The 19,437-nt window shown below is 41.4% G+C and overlaps 1 protein-coding gene across 1 annotated transcript in view; it reads right to left on the bottom strand.

Annotated features, from left to right (window-relative positions):
• Positions 1–19,437, bottom strand: part of LOC117406232 (dynein heavy chain domain-containing protein 1) — a 304,176-nt gene that overhangs the window by 25,108 nt on the left and 259,631 nt on the right. The window contains exons 37-41 of the mRNA XM_059029741.1: positions 9,473–9,650; positions 9,263–9,394; positions 5,847–6,045; positions 2,901–2,992; positions 749–898 (exon numbers count right to left, since the gene is read on the bottom strand). Coding sequence (XP_058885724.1) covers positions 749–898; positions 2,901–2,992; positions 5,847–6,045; positions 9,263–9,394; positions 9,473–9,650 — 751 coding nt within the window. The remainder of the gene's footprint in view (positions 1–748; positions 899–2,900; positions 2,993–5,846; positions 6,046–9,262; positions 9,395–9,472; positions 9,651–19,437) is intronic.

Here is a 19,437-nt window from a genome sequence, read left to right as displayed (position 1 = left end):
ACTGATACAGCATTTCCGGGGTATTCGCCTCAAAGCAATACCAGCCTTACAACAAACCATAATATAATATTACAATTGGTACGATCTGTCCTGAGATTCTACAGTTCAGTAAAACAACGACTGGGCATAAACAAATTGGGGACAGGTGAAAATACAGAACATAATTGGCTAATCACTCAAAGGATGAAAGGGTTGTTCTAGCCTTTGGAAAAGAAGGTACAACAAAATTAGTTATTTACACCCAGTTCACTGTTTACAAATCATGCACAAAAGTGCCTTCAATGGCCACAACATCGCATTTCATTTTGAATTCACCGTCTTTCGGTGATAAAAACTAATCCACGTCTGGGGGTTACTAGTAGTCCTCTGGTTTTGACTAACTCTGAGGACACCGTTTTTTTAGTCTTGTGCAAATCATGCTTTAAAACTTTCAAAAATGTTTGCAATGAAAATCACGAGGATGGACTTCACATCTAAACATCAGGTAAGGTAGGTTATTCTTTCTTTTATTTAATTTGTAACTGTAGTGGTTCTAAATGTGATTGTGAGGTGAAACATCACATTTTTAACGGGGCGATTTCGAGTTCATTGCAAGTTTGGAGTGTAGTTAATTTTTACTTACATATTTTTTTAATATAAATTATTACCCATATGCAAAAATCTCTTCCCCCCCAAACAAAAGCCTGGCTACGCCACTGTGTAGCATCATACAGAAATAAATTTTTTTCCCCCAGATAGTTCCACTAACCATAGTGCCCACTGCCTCCAATGATGTCTGTGAGGACATGGGGCCCACTCCTCCACAAAGGGGCTGGGAGTCTTAGGCAGGTGCTGGCCACTGCTTGCAGGGCTTCCAGGTCTCCATTGTCCTCTACGTGTCCACCGTACACCAGAGAGCCTGCAGTGGGGTAAGGGTGGAGATATGTTACCAATAGAAAACTTTTTTGTTTTGTTTTAAATCATAATATAATATATAATCATAGCAGTACTAAAAATTAGCAGGTTTCATGTCAAAATGTAATTAGGGTTAAATCCTATGCTTATAGTGGTTTTGAAAAAGTACTGTAATTATTTAATTATTATTATTATTATTATTTATTTCTTAGCAGACGCCCTTATCCAGGGCGACTTACAATTGTTACAAGATATCACATTATACATTATTTCACATTATACAGATATCACATTATTTTTACATACAATTGCCCATTTATACAGTTGGGTTTTTACTGGCGCAATCTAGGTAAAGTACCTTGCTCAGGGTTAATACTGCTGAAACTACAAAAAAGCCTGCCAGTCATCGTAATCACGGTTGTTGAATGTTTTGTTATTTAATACTTTTTAAAAGCTGCTATAATGATAACAATGTCATATTTAAAATGTAATTTTAAGGTAAGCTTCTTTTTAGTAATACTTTAACATAAAACACAATAAAACCAAGACCATAAACACCCCCTGCTAAAAGCTGTGCGTACACACAAGGGTATTAAGAGGGTCCTGTTACCTTCCTAGCTCAGCCAGAGGGGACAGCTTGTGAACAGCAGAAAAAAAACTTCATAGTCACAAAAGTAGTCACCCATGTGCCCTCACACAGGGACTGGTGCAGCAGTGAATATCCCCTATGGCAGCCAATGGTACCCAACCTTTTTGGATTTTTCCCACAGACCACTTGCCACACATTTTTTCACAATAGCATTTTGAAACTCATTTGTATGTGTATATGTATAAGTACATATAGAAAGTAAAGATTTATATAAAGTACCTAACTTAATGAGCTACCAGTTCATCAAGGAATGTTGTCATTTTGTGCATTGAAAGTTGCTGATGGTAAAGTTCCCCTTTCTTTTCTTTTTCACAATCTGAATGCTTTGTAGATAAATGGCATCTAAATTTTGCAGGATTAAGAGTTTTGTTTGACAAAACCTCCTGACAAATAATGCACTGGAGCTTGGGTCATCCTCGGATCCAGTAAATGCAAATACCAGTGCTGGTCCCCGCAACCGTTACCTCGTGAAGCAAATTAATCTATCCATTTCTAACGCAACATATTGCACTCACTGAGTCACAAACCTCGCTCGATATACATGTAAAAAAACCCGAAATACAAAGACGAGGTGGGTGGGAAGCAGTTTGAAAAGTTTAAAAATGATTGGAGAGTGTATAGGATGTTACTTATCACTTCTGGTGAGCTGTGGTGTGTAAATTAAACAGGACTGGTGGCACACAGTCGATTGGAGTTATAGCATTTTGATTAAATATGACAGCGTCAGGAACACTGTACACATTATTTCCAGAAGTAGTGTTAAGAGAATTTCCCTTGGTATATAGTCTTGGGAGATATTAAACCCGACTGAATAAACCCATATAATAACATGGAGCTGAAATTGACCATTCACAGTTACACTATGGTACAGTTCACAAGTCAAGCAACAAATATAGCCTCTTTTTGTTTCACATTAACTTCTGTTACTATATGCAGCTAACCCCTCCAAAAATGTATAATATGGAAATAATAGGGATATTCCTGTACCCTGGCAACACGGTAGCACATATTTTATATTGTTGAAAATGAAAAGTACTTAAACTGTGGTTTTAATAGTTCAGCCAGATTGTGTTTTTTTTTTTTTTTTACTGAACAGTGAACACAAATAGTAGAATGAGCACGGATTAGAAAGATGTATTTTGGGAGTTGTTTGCGGACCACCTGGAGTTTACTCACGGACCACAGGTTGGGAACCACTGCCTATGGCTACAACAGAATCACCCCATGATACAGTTACAATATAAGTTTTAGGCAATGTACAAGCACACATGCTGCTAGAAAAGAGAAAAATGCTGCGCCTATAAAGCCATGAGCACTCTCCTTTTATTTACATGACATAATATTGCTTGACCAACACCTGCTATGTACTCCAGTGCCTTTCCTGTATTGTCACACAACCCTTTAATTCTCTCTTGGGCATCAAGCAGAGCAAACAGGTCTTCCTGGGTCCTAAAGAGAGACAATAAATGAGTAAACGCAAACAATAAAGTTAGGGTTATACCTGTCTAACAACAGCACTCCAAAATTAAAATGATTGAATTCTAATTTTAAATCTAATAAAAAGAAATGCAAAACAGCACAAAGACAAACACACATACTGTATACATGTCCTCAATTAACAAATGAACTGTTACCTAAAATAACTGACACACACATACAGGACATACAGGGACTATTTAAGTTTTTAATATATTTACAAAACTAATACCAGTAGACCCTCACCACACCTCACAATGCACTGGTTACCCACATTTTTATGACGAAACAACAAACGACTAGGAATGTATTTATTTTCTCCAATATCCTTTATAAAGGTTTACCATGGTAATTATTCAGTTTACCCATGATTTCCCAATAGTTATACTTGCATTTACCATAGTTTACCATGGTTTACAATTATTTATTATGCTTTACCATACCTTACTGTGCTTTAAAATGCTTAACTGTGCTTTAGCATGCTTTCACTGCACTTTATTGCACTTTGCTGTGCTTTTACTATATAAAGGATAACCCATCGTTTATAGTGTCTTTTATTTAGGAAGCTTGTTCGCTTAAAACCCAGTGCAGAGAAATGTTTACATGCAGGGTGATTTATGAACAGTGCCCTATATGAAAAAAACATACAGAACAGGTTTGAATTGAGCTCTGCCACTGGCCTGCCGTGTTGTCATTCTTTGATTGTGGCTACTATAGCTAGGTCTTTGTTCAGAATGTTCCTGGGAATTTCAGTGTACCTACTAGGGGTTGCACAAAATAGTCGACTAGTTAAACAGTAAAGTGACAGTCACCCTCAGAAGCTGGTAGTCAACTAATCACATGTCACATGATTGTGAAGTAATTGTGAAGCATGCAGTTTCAGGTGGACAGAATTGCAGCTGTTGTGGTGATCCATTAACATATAAATGACATTTTAGAACATTAATAAATAGTTTTTAAAAATCCAAGCAGTTTTAAAATATGCACAAAAAGTGAAGTGTTACAAAGCAGTGCGTTCACAGAGTACCAAAGACTATCAAATGCATGACTTATTAATATCTTTAAGTGGTTAACTAGTAGACTATTTTTGCCTCAACTATTCCTTAAATTGGTATCATTCTATTCCTAGTATTTACAGTATAGTGCAAGTCAGAGCTGTAACTAGAGTGGGGCAGACGCCCCGGGCGCGGGGCGGAAAAATGAATGAAATGCATTGACACTCGAGTAATAATTTTGTTTTCCAGTTCTCGATGTTTTCACTTGTCAGCTGTCAACACCCCCCTAGCATAGTCTGAAGATTGCATGCTTCTCTGCACTAGAAAAGAGAATGCATCACTTTCTTTGCAACGGTCTTAACGACCATGAACTTGGTTCTACACAAACCAACACCAGGGTGTCTCCAGTTCATTATTCTGGCACGTGTCATTCGCTTCCCCTGCGGTGTGCACGATTGTTTATTTATTTATTCACTCCTGCAGCCTTCAGGACCAGTCTACAATAAGCATTTACTTAGAGTCTGAAATGTACATGCACGTTTCATAACCTGCATTAAACACCTATGTAAAAGGCAGATAGGACAGACAACAAGTAAGAAATTAATTAATAAGAAAATGTAAATAGATAAACAGCCCTTAAAATTCACCATCCTGAACTACAAGATGTTAAATGTGGTCTTTATTTATTGGAATACAATTGAGAACAAATGACCCACCCACCTGCTATTTTTAAAAACACCATTATAAAACAAGTATATTTGATAAAATGATGTTGCTCTTATAATATGTAAAAATATGTATGTATAAAGAAACACAAAATCTAGTTATGTACTATGGCGAACATCGTACAGCAATATCTAATCTGCTATTATTGTTAATGACCTTATTAATTTTTAGTTTAAAAATAGCATACAAACCTGCATGGCTTTTGCCAAATTCTAAATTGTTTTGGATCTTTAGGGAAACAGAAGATTTTTCTGTTAACTTTGCTAACTGTATAGATGGAAATGCGATTTTGTGTCATTCTGAATATACCACACTTCATGTCATTGTTGTATCCCTCATCAATCAATGATTATGAGAAAACGCCACACATGAACTTACTTAAAATATATATACGAGGATATTTTACTGCATTTAATCCTGTACTTCAGAATACTGTAATCTGCCAAGTGTTTAACCTGTAGTACTTTGTATTTAATCACATCCTGATGTAACTATCACTATTTAATCATATCCTGATGTAACTATCACTATTATCTGCTGTATTATTGAATTTTGGTTTGTCACACTTGTACTTTGCTTGAACAAAAGTTATTGTATTTCTTGCTCTTATTGTATTACTTGTATTGTAACACTTGAAATGTATTTGCTTACGATTGTAAGTCGCCCTGGATAAGGGCGTCTGCTAAGAAATAAATAATAATAATAATACTAAAGGATTAAAGAATATTGAAGGATTTTCTAAGGGTTAATGTGGCTGCTAAAAGAATTGTAGGTAGTTCTTATTGTTAAAATTCCACAAATGCGTGCACTTACTGTTCAAGTTTGAATTTGATCAGAAAAAAGCTTTTACCATACATAAAATAAACTCATTATCATTGATTGGTGCTGAAAATGCGAGGATTGAATATAACCGTAAAGGCAGGAAATCTAACCTTGCCGTTAACATGTTTGAACAAGTTCCTTTCCGTTTTAAGTAATAGCTTGTTCCCGTCAAAATAACATTTAATCAAAGCTATGAAACGTGTGCAAATATACCATCCTAACTCCTAACACCCAACAAGAAAAAAAAAGGGACTGGGACAGGGGACACAATGTCTATTTCTCACCAGCTGTAGACACGTCCCTGTCCTCGCTCCCTGTAACTTTGTCTCTGCAACAATACAGAGTGGAGTGCAACACAGCGGATTACATGACTTGTAGGAGAGGAGAGGTGCCCAACAGCCTGTCTCAGTGTGGTGTGGAGTGTCTCTCTCAGGTCCCAAGGAGAGTCGCAGGCCACCTTCATGGCACACACTTTCAAAACCACTGTCAGCAATCACATGATGGAAGAATTAAGAACAGTGTTACAAACTTCAACACAGTTTCATTCCATTCCTTTCATGTTAGCTGGTAAAATAAAACATTTCACAGTTAATGGGTAACATTCGCAAGATGTGGATTTATTTGCACAAGGAAGGAGTCCACTGACAACCCCTAAAATAATAACTGAGTTGATACAGTTTTTAATAGCAGTTCCCTTTCAAGTACAAAATGTAACCATTATCAAATGGGCATAAAAAGTCTGCACACACAGATACCAGCATATTTTTTCCTTTCACAGAACTGAACCTGATGGGATTTTGCACTCAGCCGGTTGTTATTGTTGTGTCCCGCAGTGGTCTTGTGCCCCGCACGATGCCGGCGGCTCCAGTCGCCCCTTCCCAGGGACCAAGCAACTTAAGTCAGCTGACTTTTGCTCTCTTACAGGCTGCTTAGCTTCGGTTGAAGTTCAAATTTTGTGAGCGACTGTAATATATTTTAAACTGTAATTGTATTATTACTGTTTTTTGTGAGAAAGTTTTTTTCTCTTGTGTGCATGTTTTCTGTTTTTTTTACAGAAACATGAACGCAGCTGCTGGGCTCAGCAGTTCTGCGTTGACCGAGACATGCGCTTCGGGTCAGACTGCTTGCAGTTCCTTCCCACAGAGTTTCGCTGCAGTGCTGGTGTCTACTTGCAGCACCATTACAAAGGCTGTTAGGGCTCCAACAGCAGGCTTCCCTTAGTCTTGTATATGTTCGGACTGTTTGGGTTTGCCAGAAGCTATATAGGTGGGCATCCCTATATACTGCTTCTGTGGTAACTGTAAGTCAAAGACCTACCCCGTTCCGACCTGAAACACGTACCTGAACAGCGAACGAGGTTACTGCACCGGTACCCGTACCGACCCGGTACAAGTCACCGAACTGTGTACTGAACCGACCAGCTCAACAAGAACACTACCTGGGAAGGCCCCAGCAGCCTGAGAATGGCACAGCTTGTTGTTACAGCTTTAACAAGTTCTGCTGCCAGGCGCAGAGGCAAAAGCCTCAGGCTAAGCCACAAGCTAAGCAGCAGCCATAGCAGTTTGCTGCCACAAGCCCGGGCCCCTTTTCAACTGGAGTCAACTGGAGTATTTGCGGCAATGCACCACAGACATTCGGGGTGTGACTACGACGTTAGTCATGGACCCATGAGACGCTGTGGTATTAGAGCATAAGAAAGTTTACAAACGAGAGGAGGCTGTTCGGCCCATCTTGCTCATTTGGTTGTTAGTAGCTTATTGTTCCCAGAATCTCATCAAGCAGCTTCTTGAAGGATCCCAGGGTGTTAGCTTCAACAACATTACTGGGGAGTTGGTTCCAGACAGGCAACTGGTTCACCACGGTGGATTTAAAAGACACTTATTTTCACAACCCCATAAAACCAGGCACAGGATGTACCTGAGGTTCGCGTATCAAGGATCAGCATACGAGTTCTGTGTACTGCCATTTGGCCTCTCTAGCTCCCCATGCCTTTTTGAAGTGCATGGAAGCTATTCTGGATGCATTGACATTCCGAGGCATCAGAGTGCTCAATTACTTATCTGGGAGTGCGATTGGACTCCAGGTCTGTCGAACAGGGTTATTGACACCCTGCAAAATGCTACAATGTCCACCCATTCCCAGTACGGGTACCAGTGGGGCGTCTTTCAGACATGGTGCCTGCTTTGGGGCTTTGACCCCACAACCTGTCCCGTGGCAAATTTTTGCAGGACCTGTTTGATGAGTACCATGGTCAAGCCCTGTTTAAACAGAGGCTATCTACATGGATTACAGACACAGTCAAGACTGCATATGAGTGAGCCAACTTGGCCCCTCCAGAAAAGCTCACTGCCTAGTCCACCAGGGGCATGGCAACTTGTGGGCTTTATTCCAGGATGCCCCTGTCTAAGACATTTGCAATGCAGTGGTGTGGGCTACTCCCCACTATAGACTGAATGGGGGCGGGCGGCTTCAGGGTCGGCCCTTCCAACATAGGTTTCTCCCTCAATTTTTTTAGCCTTAGCTACTTGTTACTGGGGTTCCTATGGGTACACACAAGGTAGCACTTGGCTTAGCCTTGTAGCATTCCAGTCATTATGCAATATTGCCTTGGGGTGGCTTTCGTACACTCACCCATTTGGTAATGGTTACATTTTGTACTTGAAAGGGAACGTTAGGTGATTATCATAACCCTGGTTCCCTGATTGCAGCATGCTTGAAGGAGAAATGATGCTGGTATCTGTGTGTGCAATACTTTTATGCCCTCGGGGGGCGGGCATGACTGTGTCACAGGCACTAGTGCGCAGCTTTGGTATAGCTATTCAGGTTTTGGGGTCTTTAGGAGGTAAACACCCATTTGGTAATTGTTAGATTTCTATTTCAGGAAACCAGGGTTATGATAATAACCCAATGTTTTCTGCCCTTTCACAGATACATGTAATTCATTTACATGTTTGGTGTGGACTGAAATGTACTTCAGCTCTTTTAGCAGGCATATGTGAAACATTTGAAGAGGGGTTCTTGGTTCAATGGCAACCAGTCTTAATTTGCTGTGTTATTTTTGCTGTGTGAAACAAATCACATTATAGTTCTCTTTCCTATAAATCACACCAGGGAAGTGAACTAGAAATTGAAATAAACACATTTTGCAATGAATGCAATAAATACCATCATGTTTTTACTTATCATTGTAATTTTAATTCATAAGGCAGCAAATATGTCAGTATTTCTTTACAGTAATATCTCAACCCATTAATGCAATTCCTATATAGTTGATACATTAAATGAAAACATGAAGCTGTTCTGAACAGGTATATATTTTTCTGCAGCTGTGTACTATATTAGTGCCAGTATTCAAATATTGCACATGGACACTGGGCTTTTTACAAAATAAATCTGTCCCTAAATTATTAAACTGTAAATTAAATTTTGTTTTTTAAAACAATGTATGTACAACATTTTATGAATTTATCATGATTGTGTGATATTTTACCACTTTGTGACCCTTTTTTTCCTTGTCAATTATGGTTCACATAGTTATTATTATTAATTAGTCATTTAGCAGATGCTTTTATCCAAAGCAACTTACAGAGACTAGGGGGAGAACTATGCATCAACAACTGCTGCAGAGTCACTAAGCATTAGGCACAGTATGATGTGCTGCCCAGAGAAACAAACAGCCTAAAGTTTGATCCTGTAATACCTGGGATTGCATGTGGGGTGTCAGCACACGTGATGAGCCACAGTCTAAACTGGGGGTGGACCTGTCTTCCACCAGACTCGGAGGCTACTGGAGTGCTATTTATTGCAGCATCCCAGACTCCTTTCCGATTGCCTGAAAAATTGAAGAGTGGTGTTACAAACACACTGGTGGTATAAAGGTTGGAATCAGTAAGGCTTCACTAGCTCTTACCTTGAGATGAATGGCACACCAGATGAGTCAGCTCACGGATCACTTCACTGTCCCAGTGGTCCAACAGGTGACAGTTATCCAACACCAGCCAATGCCCATCCCTGCTACTTGTCTCTAGCGTCTGCAGGAGCATCTCTCTAGTGATTTGGGCACCAAACGAAATCACTCTGATACTCACCTGAAATGTACCACGAAGCAACAGTGTTAAAATCGACAGTGACTTACAGAGAATATATACAACTTGACTTTTATTATTATTTGTTTATTTAGCAGACGCCTTTATCCAAGGTGACTTACAGAGACGAGGGTGTGTGAACTATGCATCAGCTGCAGAGTCACTTACAACTACGTCTCACCCGAAAGACGGAGCACAAGGAGGTTAAGTGGCTTGCTCAGGGTCACACAATGAGTCAGTGGCTGAGGTGGGATTTGAACCGGGGACATCCTGGTTACAAGCCCTTTTCTTTAACCACTGGACCACACCGACTTTTGCTAAGGATCAACCTTTTAGCGCAAATTAAAATCAGTACTGGTTTAATTAAATTCCTGTCTATGATTGATATTGATGCTCAGTTATTCTCTTCATTTGTCAGCTTGCATGCATATGTTTTGTTGACCTCACGAGCATGTGTGCGAGCCTGGGGTTTAAATCATTTGACCTTGCAATAAAAATTTTAAAAGCGGACAGCCATACTGTGGCAAAGAGGCTTGCAGTGCGCAGGTGCAGAGGTGATGCAGTTCACAGTCCAAACAATTCTTTATTTGTGTATTGCACAGTTTGCCACTGTTAAATAATAACACTGGTAATTACAGAGCAATGTGTAAGTGCACAGCTAAACAATACAGGGTTTCAGTCCCGAATTAATAATAAGTACAGGCACAGCTCCGTGTCCTTTCTCCCGGCACTCCCATGCTGGTGGTGAATACACAGTTATAGTGACTGGTGCTGGTGTTTGTAATCCGGGTTTGATGCTGTCTTAACAGCGACAGCTCCCGGGTGCTAGCCGTCTAATAATTACAAAACAAACACTGTTAACCCTTTGCGGTCCTATGTCGGACCTGGTCCAACATTGCAATTTTCCCCTTCCGGTCCACTGTCCCTGTCCGATATCATCAAAAAGACGTAAAAAACAGGTCTCTAGTCGTTTTTTCTCTGGAAAAAGCAGAGAAAACCATTCAATGGCCGAGTGAGACCGATAGGAGCCGAGAGAAGCCAAAAAAAAAAGGGGCGTATTTCATGAATACAGATAGTCCCGGCATCACATAGACATAGACATACACAAACAAGATAGCTGCTTCTGCATCCAGCGCTCAAAGAATATCACAGACATTTGCAGTGCTTTTTTGAGATGTTTTTTGTAATACTTTTTTGCACTACTATGAATAGGTATGTGAAAAATACAGCGAACAAGGGGTGGGGCGGGGCTGGAGATGCAGTACTGAGTGTCCTGTTGATATGCAGTGCCTTTTAAACCTGTTTTACTGTGAAAAAAAACTTTTAAACAGTGTGTCTAAAATAAACTGCGCATGTGAAAATAAATTGGACATGACGCGCCTGAGACGTACTAAATAAATGGACCGCAAAGGGTTAATACAATAAACAAACAAGCACAAAACACTCACGGTTACTTTTTCTTTCTCTGTCCTTTACAGGTCTTTTCTCAACCATAAGAAAGGAACAGCTCGCTCTTTCACATCCCCTGATATACCTTCAGTCACGCCCCCTTTGGTAGTGAGTGCAATCACGTCTCCTGCAATCCATGACTGACACATCGCCTACCGCAGTAAGGCGCTGACTTCTAGTATTGTGGCTTCGCCCCCTTTTTGGATGGCCGACTTCCAACTGACCCTGGAATGAACTGTCAAACCACACTGTGCCCTCACAGGTTGGGAGGGAGATTGTTGACTCGGATTCATTTGCTCTCTGTCACACATACCCACAAAATTCGGTACATGTGAGACTGCTTGGTGTAATGGCTAAGAGACAATTTGGACATCATTTAAGTAATAAGGATATGAACAGGGCATCAGGATGCTTTAAAATGGGGCAACAACTCAAATTCATTTTTTCCAGGGTGTCCCAGGAAACAACATGGTGGGGGGCACAACCCCTTAGAAAGATCATCGTATTCAACTGAGTCACGTCAGCAACCGAACCAATTGAGAAATGACCTTCAAAATGTAAATGGGTTAGAATTGCTACTTTAACAGGACTGCTATGAGGTCCAGAAAAGACTACACCCCAACACATCCAGTAACATTTGAGATGGGCTATAGATAGTCCTCTTCACTATTCCAGATTCTGATTTTAGTTGATGATAACGCCTGTCAACATCGAGCAAGCATCATCACTGCTTCGTACCTAGTATGATAAACTCCATACACAACTTGAACTCCTAGTCTCCATGTTGCTTGGTCAGGAGGAAACAAACTGATCTCTTACCCAGAGATCATTTTACAAATTTCTCCTGTGTTTATATATATATATATATATATATATATATATAAACACAGGAGAAATTTGTTTTCAGCTAGTTATGCTGCTTCTTTATGTAGCTGCCCTCCCATTCACAGTGATGAACAGGGTGTTTCCTGCTTCAGTCTTGTAGCAGGGTTTGTTAAAGTGTGTTAAATATCAGGAACACCAACACAGAAGAGAAGGGCTCCTTCGTTCCTGCACTGCGACCAGACAAAGCTGCTTTTCACCCTCCTTATAAACACAGGAGGCTCTATCAGAACGCTGCCATTTCCCCCTGTGGAAGTGGTTTAGTATTTGTTTTCCCTGCTACTGCATGACGCTCTGGAATACACATTCGTGGATTCGTGTATCACCAACGCTGATGCTGTAAGAAGGTTTTATCTTCTCCTGAATGTCAAATACCCAGACCTGGAGCAGACGATTTCTGTAAAATCATTGATGTCCTATTGGTCTGCATGGAAATATCACTTTTACAGCATACTCTCTGTACTTCTGGGAACCCAATTCTATACACTCTCATGAACAGTGTATCCTAGAGTGTATTCCGCATAACAGAGGATGGTCACAAACCATCAGCTGTCGTGTCTCTTCTAGATAGGGGCCAGGCCAACATCACAGTTATTTCAGCAGTTCTGTCAGCAGTAAACTCCTTGGTAAGAGAAGGAAAACTACACAGGTGACACACACAAGGGTGTCTCCTTTCTTCTCCTTTGTATTTTCCCAATTTCCCTTTGCAACAAGCCTTCTTTGGGAGCCACAACAGGAACCGCAAGTTGGCAACTTTCAGTAAGCAGACTTATCGGAGGCATAGCTACCACAACTAACACCTTCACTGAAATCATCCTGACTTTCAGCAATCTGCTGTGCGCTTTAAGACAAGGAGATACTTCAATCACAAGAAAGGAAATAAAGTTTGGGAGGCTTTGTCCCTTATTTATAATATCTTAACTGGTACAAGACACAGGGCATTACAATCCAGACAACTTAACACAGAGGGTACCCCACAAGTAATAGATCCGCCAAATGTGGTACAGGGGGTATTCATCTACTACTTTTGCAAGGGCAGATCTATTGTGCACAGCAGAGAACACCAGCTGCCACTTTAATTGCTCCAGTTTTCAGCGGAGAGCAGCCATGTCCCACACGTCCAATCCATTCTTTGTCTGCTGGTCTAATGTAGACATACTCACCCCTGACAATAGGCCAACAATAATCTGATAATAAATGAGTTCCTGGATCTCCGAGATCCTGTAAATAACAGAAGTGGGGCCTCTGCATCTACAGTTGAGCAGCAATCTACTGGCCAGAACAGGAAGATGTTTCCACAATCCTTTGCTGTTGATTTTAGCTGTCTGAAGATTGAAGGGCAACTATTGAGAAACTAAGGCGTAACTGATCAAGTACAAACATTGTAACGTCTCGCTCTTAGCACAAAACTAATCCCAACGGCGGGATTACCTCCCTGTATCAAATATACCCAAATTATTAACAAGGGGGAAGGGCGAAGCGACAGTACATCAAGGACGCGAGATCCCCCAATAAATACACTATAGAAACACGGGATAACCTTAAACATTTATTGGCTAAAATAATTGAAACTGTTCAACAAAACAAAATGAAAAAGAAGTTCCGAGCAAAAAACAAAACATAAACAAGCCAGCAAAATATCCACTGCGAGAACAAAGTAACAAAATAAAACAAAAAAACAAAACAGTCCCGCAACAAAAATAAAAAAGACAACAATCTCACCAAACTCCTGGGTACCCGCTTGCTTGAAGATCCTCTCAGAAGACGACGACCAGTAATCCACAAAAACTATGAACATGCACTTGAAAAACCAACACAGTCAGCAACGTGGCGCATTACAAGCCGGCTCCAGGCTTTAGCGATCGTGGGCAGCAGAGGTGAATGACACCGGCTAAACAGCCTGAAACTGGAACAAAGCACTTGCTGATAAAAAAACAAAACAACTTCCAACAAGAACGACAGTCGAAGGTAAACAGGATCGCTCTACCATGGCAAAACCTCCCCGGGAAAAAGAACGCCGCGGACTTTTCAAAAACAAGGAATAGAGTCCCTAAATAGGAACTAAGGAGACGACAGGAACTCACAAGGCAAGTAAGCAGCACCCCCCTATGGCGTAACAAAGGTACTATTTATACTTGTCGAAAACAATCTTTCCATTAACAACGCTGCCGCTTCCAGCGAATAAGAACCTCGAAATGTATCTGGAACCTGGCCAGGCTTCCGTGCTGCCCAATTAAGGCGCAACACATGGTACGTTTACTGTACTATGTAGAACCAAACATTCAATTTAAGTGGCAGTGCCACATAGTTCCCCCCCCCCCCACCCCCCACCCCCCCCCCCCCCCCCCCCCCCCCCCCCAGCGGAGTAACTAGGGTAATACCCCAAAATATGGCTTTAGATTTACCACATTTACTGTTTCAACCTTCTCAGGACGATCCACCCACTTCAATCTGTAATTAACTGGTCCCAGTTTTTTTATTACTAAGGCTGGTCCAGACCATTTTGGGGCTAATTTAGCTGAAAAAAAAACAGCTGCATCAGAAATTGGGTGACTCCTCACCCAAACTAAGTCTCCTTCGCTAAATATCACACACCTTCTCCAGGCATTATAACTTTTAGCCTGACGCCCTTGAGCTTCCTTTACACGCTCTCTAACCAGCTTGGCAATACCAGCCTGTCTCTAAAGTACAGAGTAACTGGACTCCCCAGGTGAAGGAGATTTGGACACTAAACGATCAAGAGGACCTTTAAGAACCCTTCCTAACATTAGCTCAGCGGGAGTAAAGCCAGTTGTCTCCTGTTTTGCTGAATTTATGGCAAATCTAAATTCGGGAAACCATTGATCCCACAACTGCTGATTTTGACCCACAAAGGAAGCTATCATTGGCTTCAGAGTTCTGTTGACTCTCTCCGTAAGATTAGACTGAGGGTGATAACTTGTAGTAAGTTTTCATGTAACACCCCACTTTTTGCAAACCTCAATCAGAACACCACTGGTAAATTGAGCCCCCCTGTCAGACACCAGGTACTTTGGTGTCCCCCAGCGTGTAAAAATCTCCTGAGTTAAAAGCTGCACAATGCGATGAGTCTTTCCATCACGCAGTGGGAATACCTCCACCCACTTGGTGTAATAATCCACAAACACCACCAAGCATGTATTACCTTTCTTACTGCGTGGGAAAGGCCCCATCAAGTCAATTCCTAGCATGTAACCTGGCTCTTCCACGGTCGTGGACTGTAAAAACCCTGCAGGTTTCTGATTTGATGGCTTGTATATTTGACAAGCTATACACTCCTTAACATGCTTTGTAACATCTCGCCTAATTGTAGGCCACCATGCTACCTCCAACACACGAAGCAGAGTCTTCATTCTACCCAGATGCCCACTCAATGGGTTGTCATGATAGTATTGTAAAAATATTGTAATTAATGACTCGGGAACAACCACTTGGTAGCGCTGACCCTCACCTCTGGGTAGAGACATTCTCCTATACAACACCCCCTGTTCAACCACAAACCCTATACGGTCAGACCGCTGACCGTCCATCTTCTTCTTCAATTCTTGAAGGTTAAGATCTTGAGCCTGAGCCTCTGCGATCTCACTCATTTCAGAGGGCATATCAAGAACGGCAACATGCTTTTTTTCCTCTGAAAAAATGGCAAGTCCTGCCTTTTCTATCTGAGGAGATCGAGACAGGGCATCTGGTACTACATTTAAGCTTCCCTTTCGATATACAACTCGAAAAGTATACGATTGGAGACGCAAAGCCCAACGAGTTAGGCGGGACGTCACTTGAGGAGAATTAAAAACCCAAGTTAAAGCAGCATGATCTGTCACAACCTCAAATTCCACCCCTTCCAGGTAATGCTTCCATTTCTCAATGGCCCAGATAACCGCCAAGCATTCCTTCTCGGATGTGGAATAGTTAGATTCAGGTTTTGTTAAAACACGAGATGCATAAGCAACAACCCACTCGTTTTCTGAGCACCCCTGAGCCAGAACAGCTCCTAATCCCACATCACTGGCATCAGTATACACCTGGAAAAGTTTCATTAAATCAGGGTGGGACAACACAGGAGCTCTCTGCAAGGCTTCCTTTAATTGTTCAAAGCTATCTTGCTCAGCTTTCGACCACACCCAGCTCACCCCTTTCTTTTTCAGCCGATTCAGTGGAGCAGCTTTATCAGCAAATCGCGGAATAAACTTGTGATACCACCCAACCAACCCCAGGAACCTTTGCAGCCCCCTGAGATTGGTCGGTGCTGGGTACTCCTTTATTGCCCCAACTTTATCTGTATCTACAGACACCCCATTTCCTGATACTATATGACCCAGGAACTTAAGTGAAGGTTGAAAGAAATGACACTTGGCTAAATTGAGGGTGAGATTGGCTTGATCCAGGGCCTGAAATACAGATGCCAGATCTCTCACATGCTGCTCTTTAGTGGGAGAGTACACAATGATATCATCTATGTATACAAAGCAACTGTTACCCTTCAGGTTTACCAGTACTTGTTCCATCAGACGTTGGAACGACGCTGCAGCATTCTTCAAACCGAAAGTCATCACCTTAAACTGATACAGACCGAAAGGAGTAATAAAAGCTGTTTTTGGTTTACTTTGATCATTCATAGCCACCTGCCAGTAACCAGAACGCAAATCTAAGGAACTAAAAACTGCGGCTCCCTCTAATGATTCCAAAATGTCATGAACTCTGGGCATGGGATATGCATCAAGGTCAGTTTTCTTATTTACCCCTCGGTAATCAACACAGAACCTAAATGTCCCATCCTTTTTTTCGGTCAAAACCACAGGTGCGGCCCAGGCTGAAGCAGACGGTTCTACAATGCCATCCTGTAGCATTTGATCAAGATGTTGCTTCATAATGTTTTTTTTGTGTTCCGATACTCGATAAGCTCGGACACGCACTGGAATCTCATCGGTAGTAAGTATCACATGGTGGATTAAGTCTGTCTTTCCCAAACGGGAAGTACAAACTGACGGCCACTGCAGCATCAGTGGTTCCAACAACCTTTGCCCTTCAATCGTAACATTCCATTCTAATATCGGTCTCTCTCTTAATCCCAGATCTAGCTCTTTCCTCACCACCTTAGTGGGAACTGCCACAAAAAGCTGTGCCATTAGCTGCCACTCTGCCCCCCACACATTCTCACGAGAAAATGGAAAAAATGAATATCCCTCAGGCTTCTTTACTCCATACACCTGCTTCCCTAAGTCAAGCAATGTAGATGTTTTGACTAGGAAATCAAGTCCTAAAACTAAAGGCTGAGCTAAATGAGCATCATCCATTATGTAGGTGTCTACAGACCAAAACTCTCCATGAAGACTATAAGTCAGACGAAACTTGCCCAGTGCAGTATATGCCTGACCATTGGCCAACACAAAAGACTTCTCTGTACTTGGAGATAAATGATCCTTTGATTGACAAAGCTGTAACCAAAGATTATTCCTCATTAAAGTGTATGTACATCCAGTGTCAATCAATGCTAAACCTTCCCACCCCCGCACAGATAGCTTCAAAGCCAACAATGAAAGATGGCCATTACCAGTGGGTGCTAATTGAGGAGTGCTTGCATTGTTTATGACAGACATATCAGCTGCTATTCTAACTGATCCTTTCAACGGCTTCTTTGCCCCTCTCTCAGTCTTTGCATTTACTTTCCCCAATACTCTTTCTGAGAGGACCAATCCCTTTCTACCATGGCCCCAACTCTCACCAAATCTGCCATCGACGACACCGACCCCCTAATAAAACTTGCTAGCTTAGGGTTTGCATTGCCCAAAATTCTATCTACTATTTCCGCCTCTGTCATACCCGGACGCCACTTAAGACAAAGTGCTCGGTAATCGTATACAAAATCTCTTACACTTTCAGCTGGATCTTGAACCCGATCACGTAACCTTTTCTCCACCTCAGTTAAATAATCTGTGGGAAGAAAAGCCTCAATAAAAGCAGTTTTGAAAAGTGCCCATGTCTGAATTTTATGGCGTTCTGCAATCCACCAACTCTTTGCAGAACCCTTTAACACTGTTGACAGTGTAGCTAAGATTTCTGATTCAGTCATGGTTACTACCGACAAGAAATCCTGGCAGGCATCTATAAAACTCAATACCTTCAGCCTCTCCAAAGACTGGAAAACTTAGTTTAATAGGTGGTTTATAATTATATGCACGGGATCTAACACTTTCAGTCACCATAGGTCTCAGTGACAAAGCTTCCAAAGAGCTATTAGACACATCAGCCATATCAGGCTGATAAGGCTGATAAGAGCGTGGAATAAAAGATACTTTCGGAGTGCTTGTGCTGCTCCGCATATCCCTTAATTCTGCCCGCCATTTCACCTCCCTTCGTTCAAAACACCTGACCACTGAACTCTCCAACTGATCTAGCATTTTAGCCACAGAACTCTCAATACTTTCAAATTTGTTATCAATAAATGTTCTTAACAGTTCCTCTCGATTGATACTGCTCTGAGATGCCATGGACATTTCATGTTCCAGTTTGTCTATACGTGCAGTAATTTGCTCCATCCTACTGAAAATAAAACCAAAATCGGGAACATTACTATCATCCGCTATTCCCTGAGCAGCTGTGGGGGATTCACTGATATATAACTCTTCCAACTTTGAAGTTAACTCAGCTAGCGGCTGTCTACGTGTGACACCTGGACCAGCAGTAAAATTTGCAAAATCACTACTATCCTGTACATATTCGTGATCTTCACCTTCTGCCTTCTTGAAAATCCATTAACTCAGCCTAAACAAATGTCTAACGCTCCCCGTACGGGCCACCAATCTGTAACGTCTCGCTCTTAGCACAAAACTAATCCCAACGGCGGGATTACCTCCCTGTATCAAATATACCCAAATTATTAACAAGGGGGAAGAGCGAAGCGACAGTACATCAAGGACGCGAGATCCCCCAATAAATACACTATAGAAACACGGGATAACCTTAAACATTTATTGGCTAAAATAATTGAAACTGTTCAACAAAACAAAATGAAAAAGAAGTTCCGAGCAAAAAACAAAACATAAACAAGCCAGCAAAATATCCACTGCGAGAACAAAGTAACAAAATAAAACAAAAAAACAAAACAGTCCCGCAACAAAAATAAAAAAGACAACAATCTCACCAAACTCCTGGGTACCCGCTTGCTTGAAGATCCTCTCAGAAGACGACGACCAGTAATCCACAAAAACTATGAACATGCACTTGAAAAACCAACACAGTCAGCAACGTGGCGCATTACAAGCCGGCTCCAGGCTTTAGCGATCGTGGGCAGCAGAGGTGAATGACACCGGCTAAACAGCCTGAAACTGGAACAAAGCACTTGCTGATAAAAAAACAAAACAACTTCCAACAAGAACGACAGTCGAAGGTAAACAGGATCGCTCTACCATGGCAAAACCTCCCCGGGAAAAAGAACGCCGCG

Source organism: Acipenser ruthenus, chromosome 9 (assembly GCF_902713425.1).
Source record: "Acipenser ruthenus chromosome 9, fAciRut3.2 maternal haplotype, whole genome shotgun sequence".
Taxonomy (NCBI): domain Eukaryota; kingdom Metazoa; phylum Chordata; class Actinopteri; order Acipenseriformes; family Acipenseridae; genus Acipenser; species Acipenser ruthenus.
This window is presented reverse-complemented; position numbering and strand designations above follow the sequence as displayed.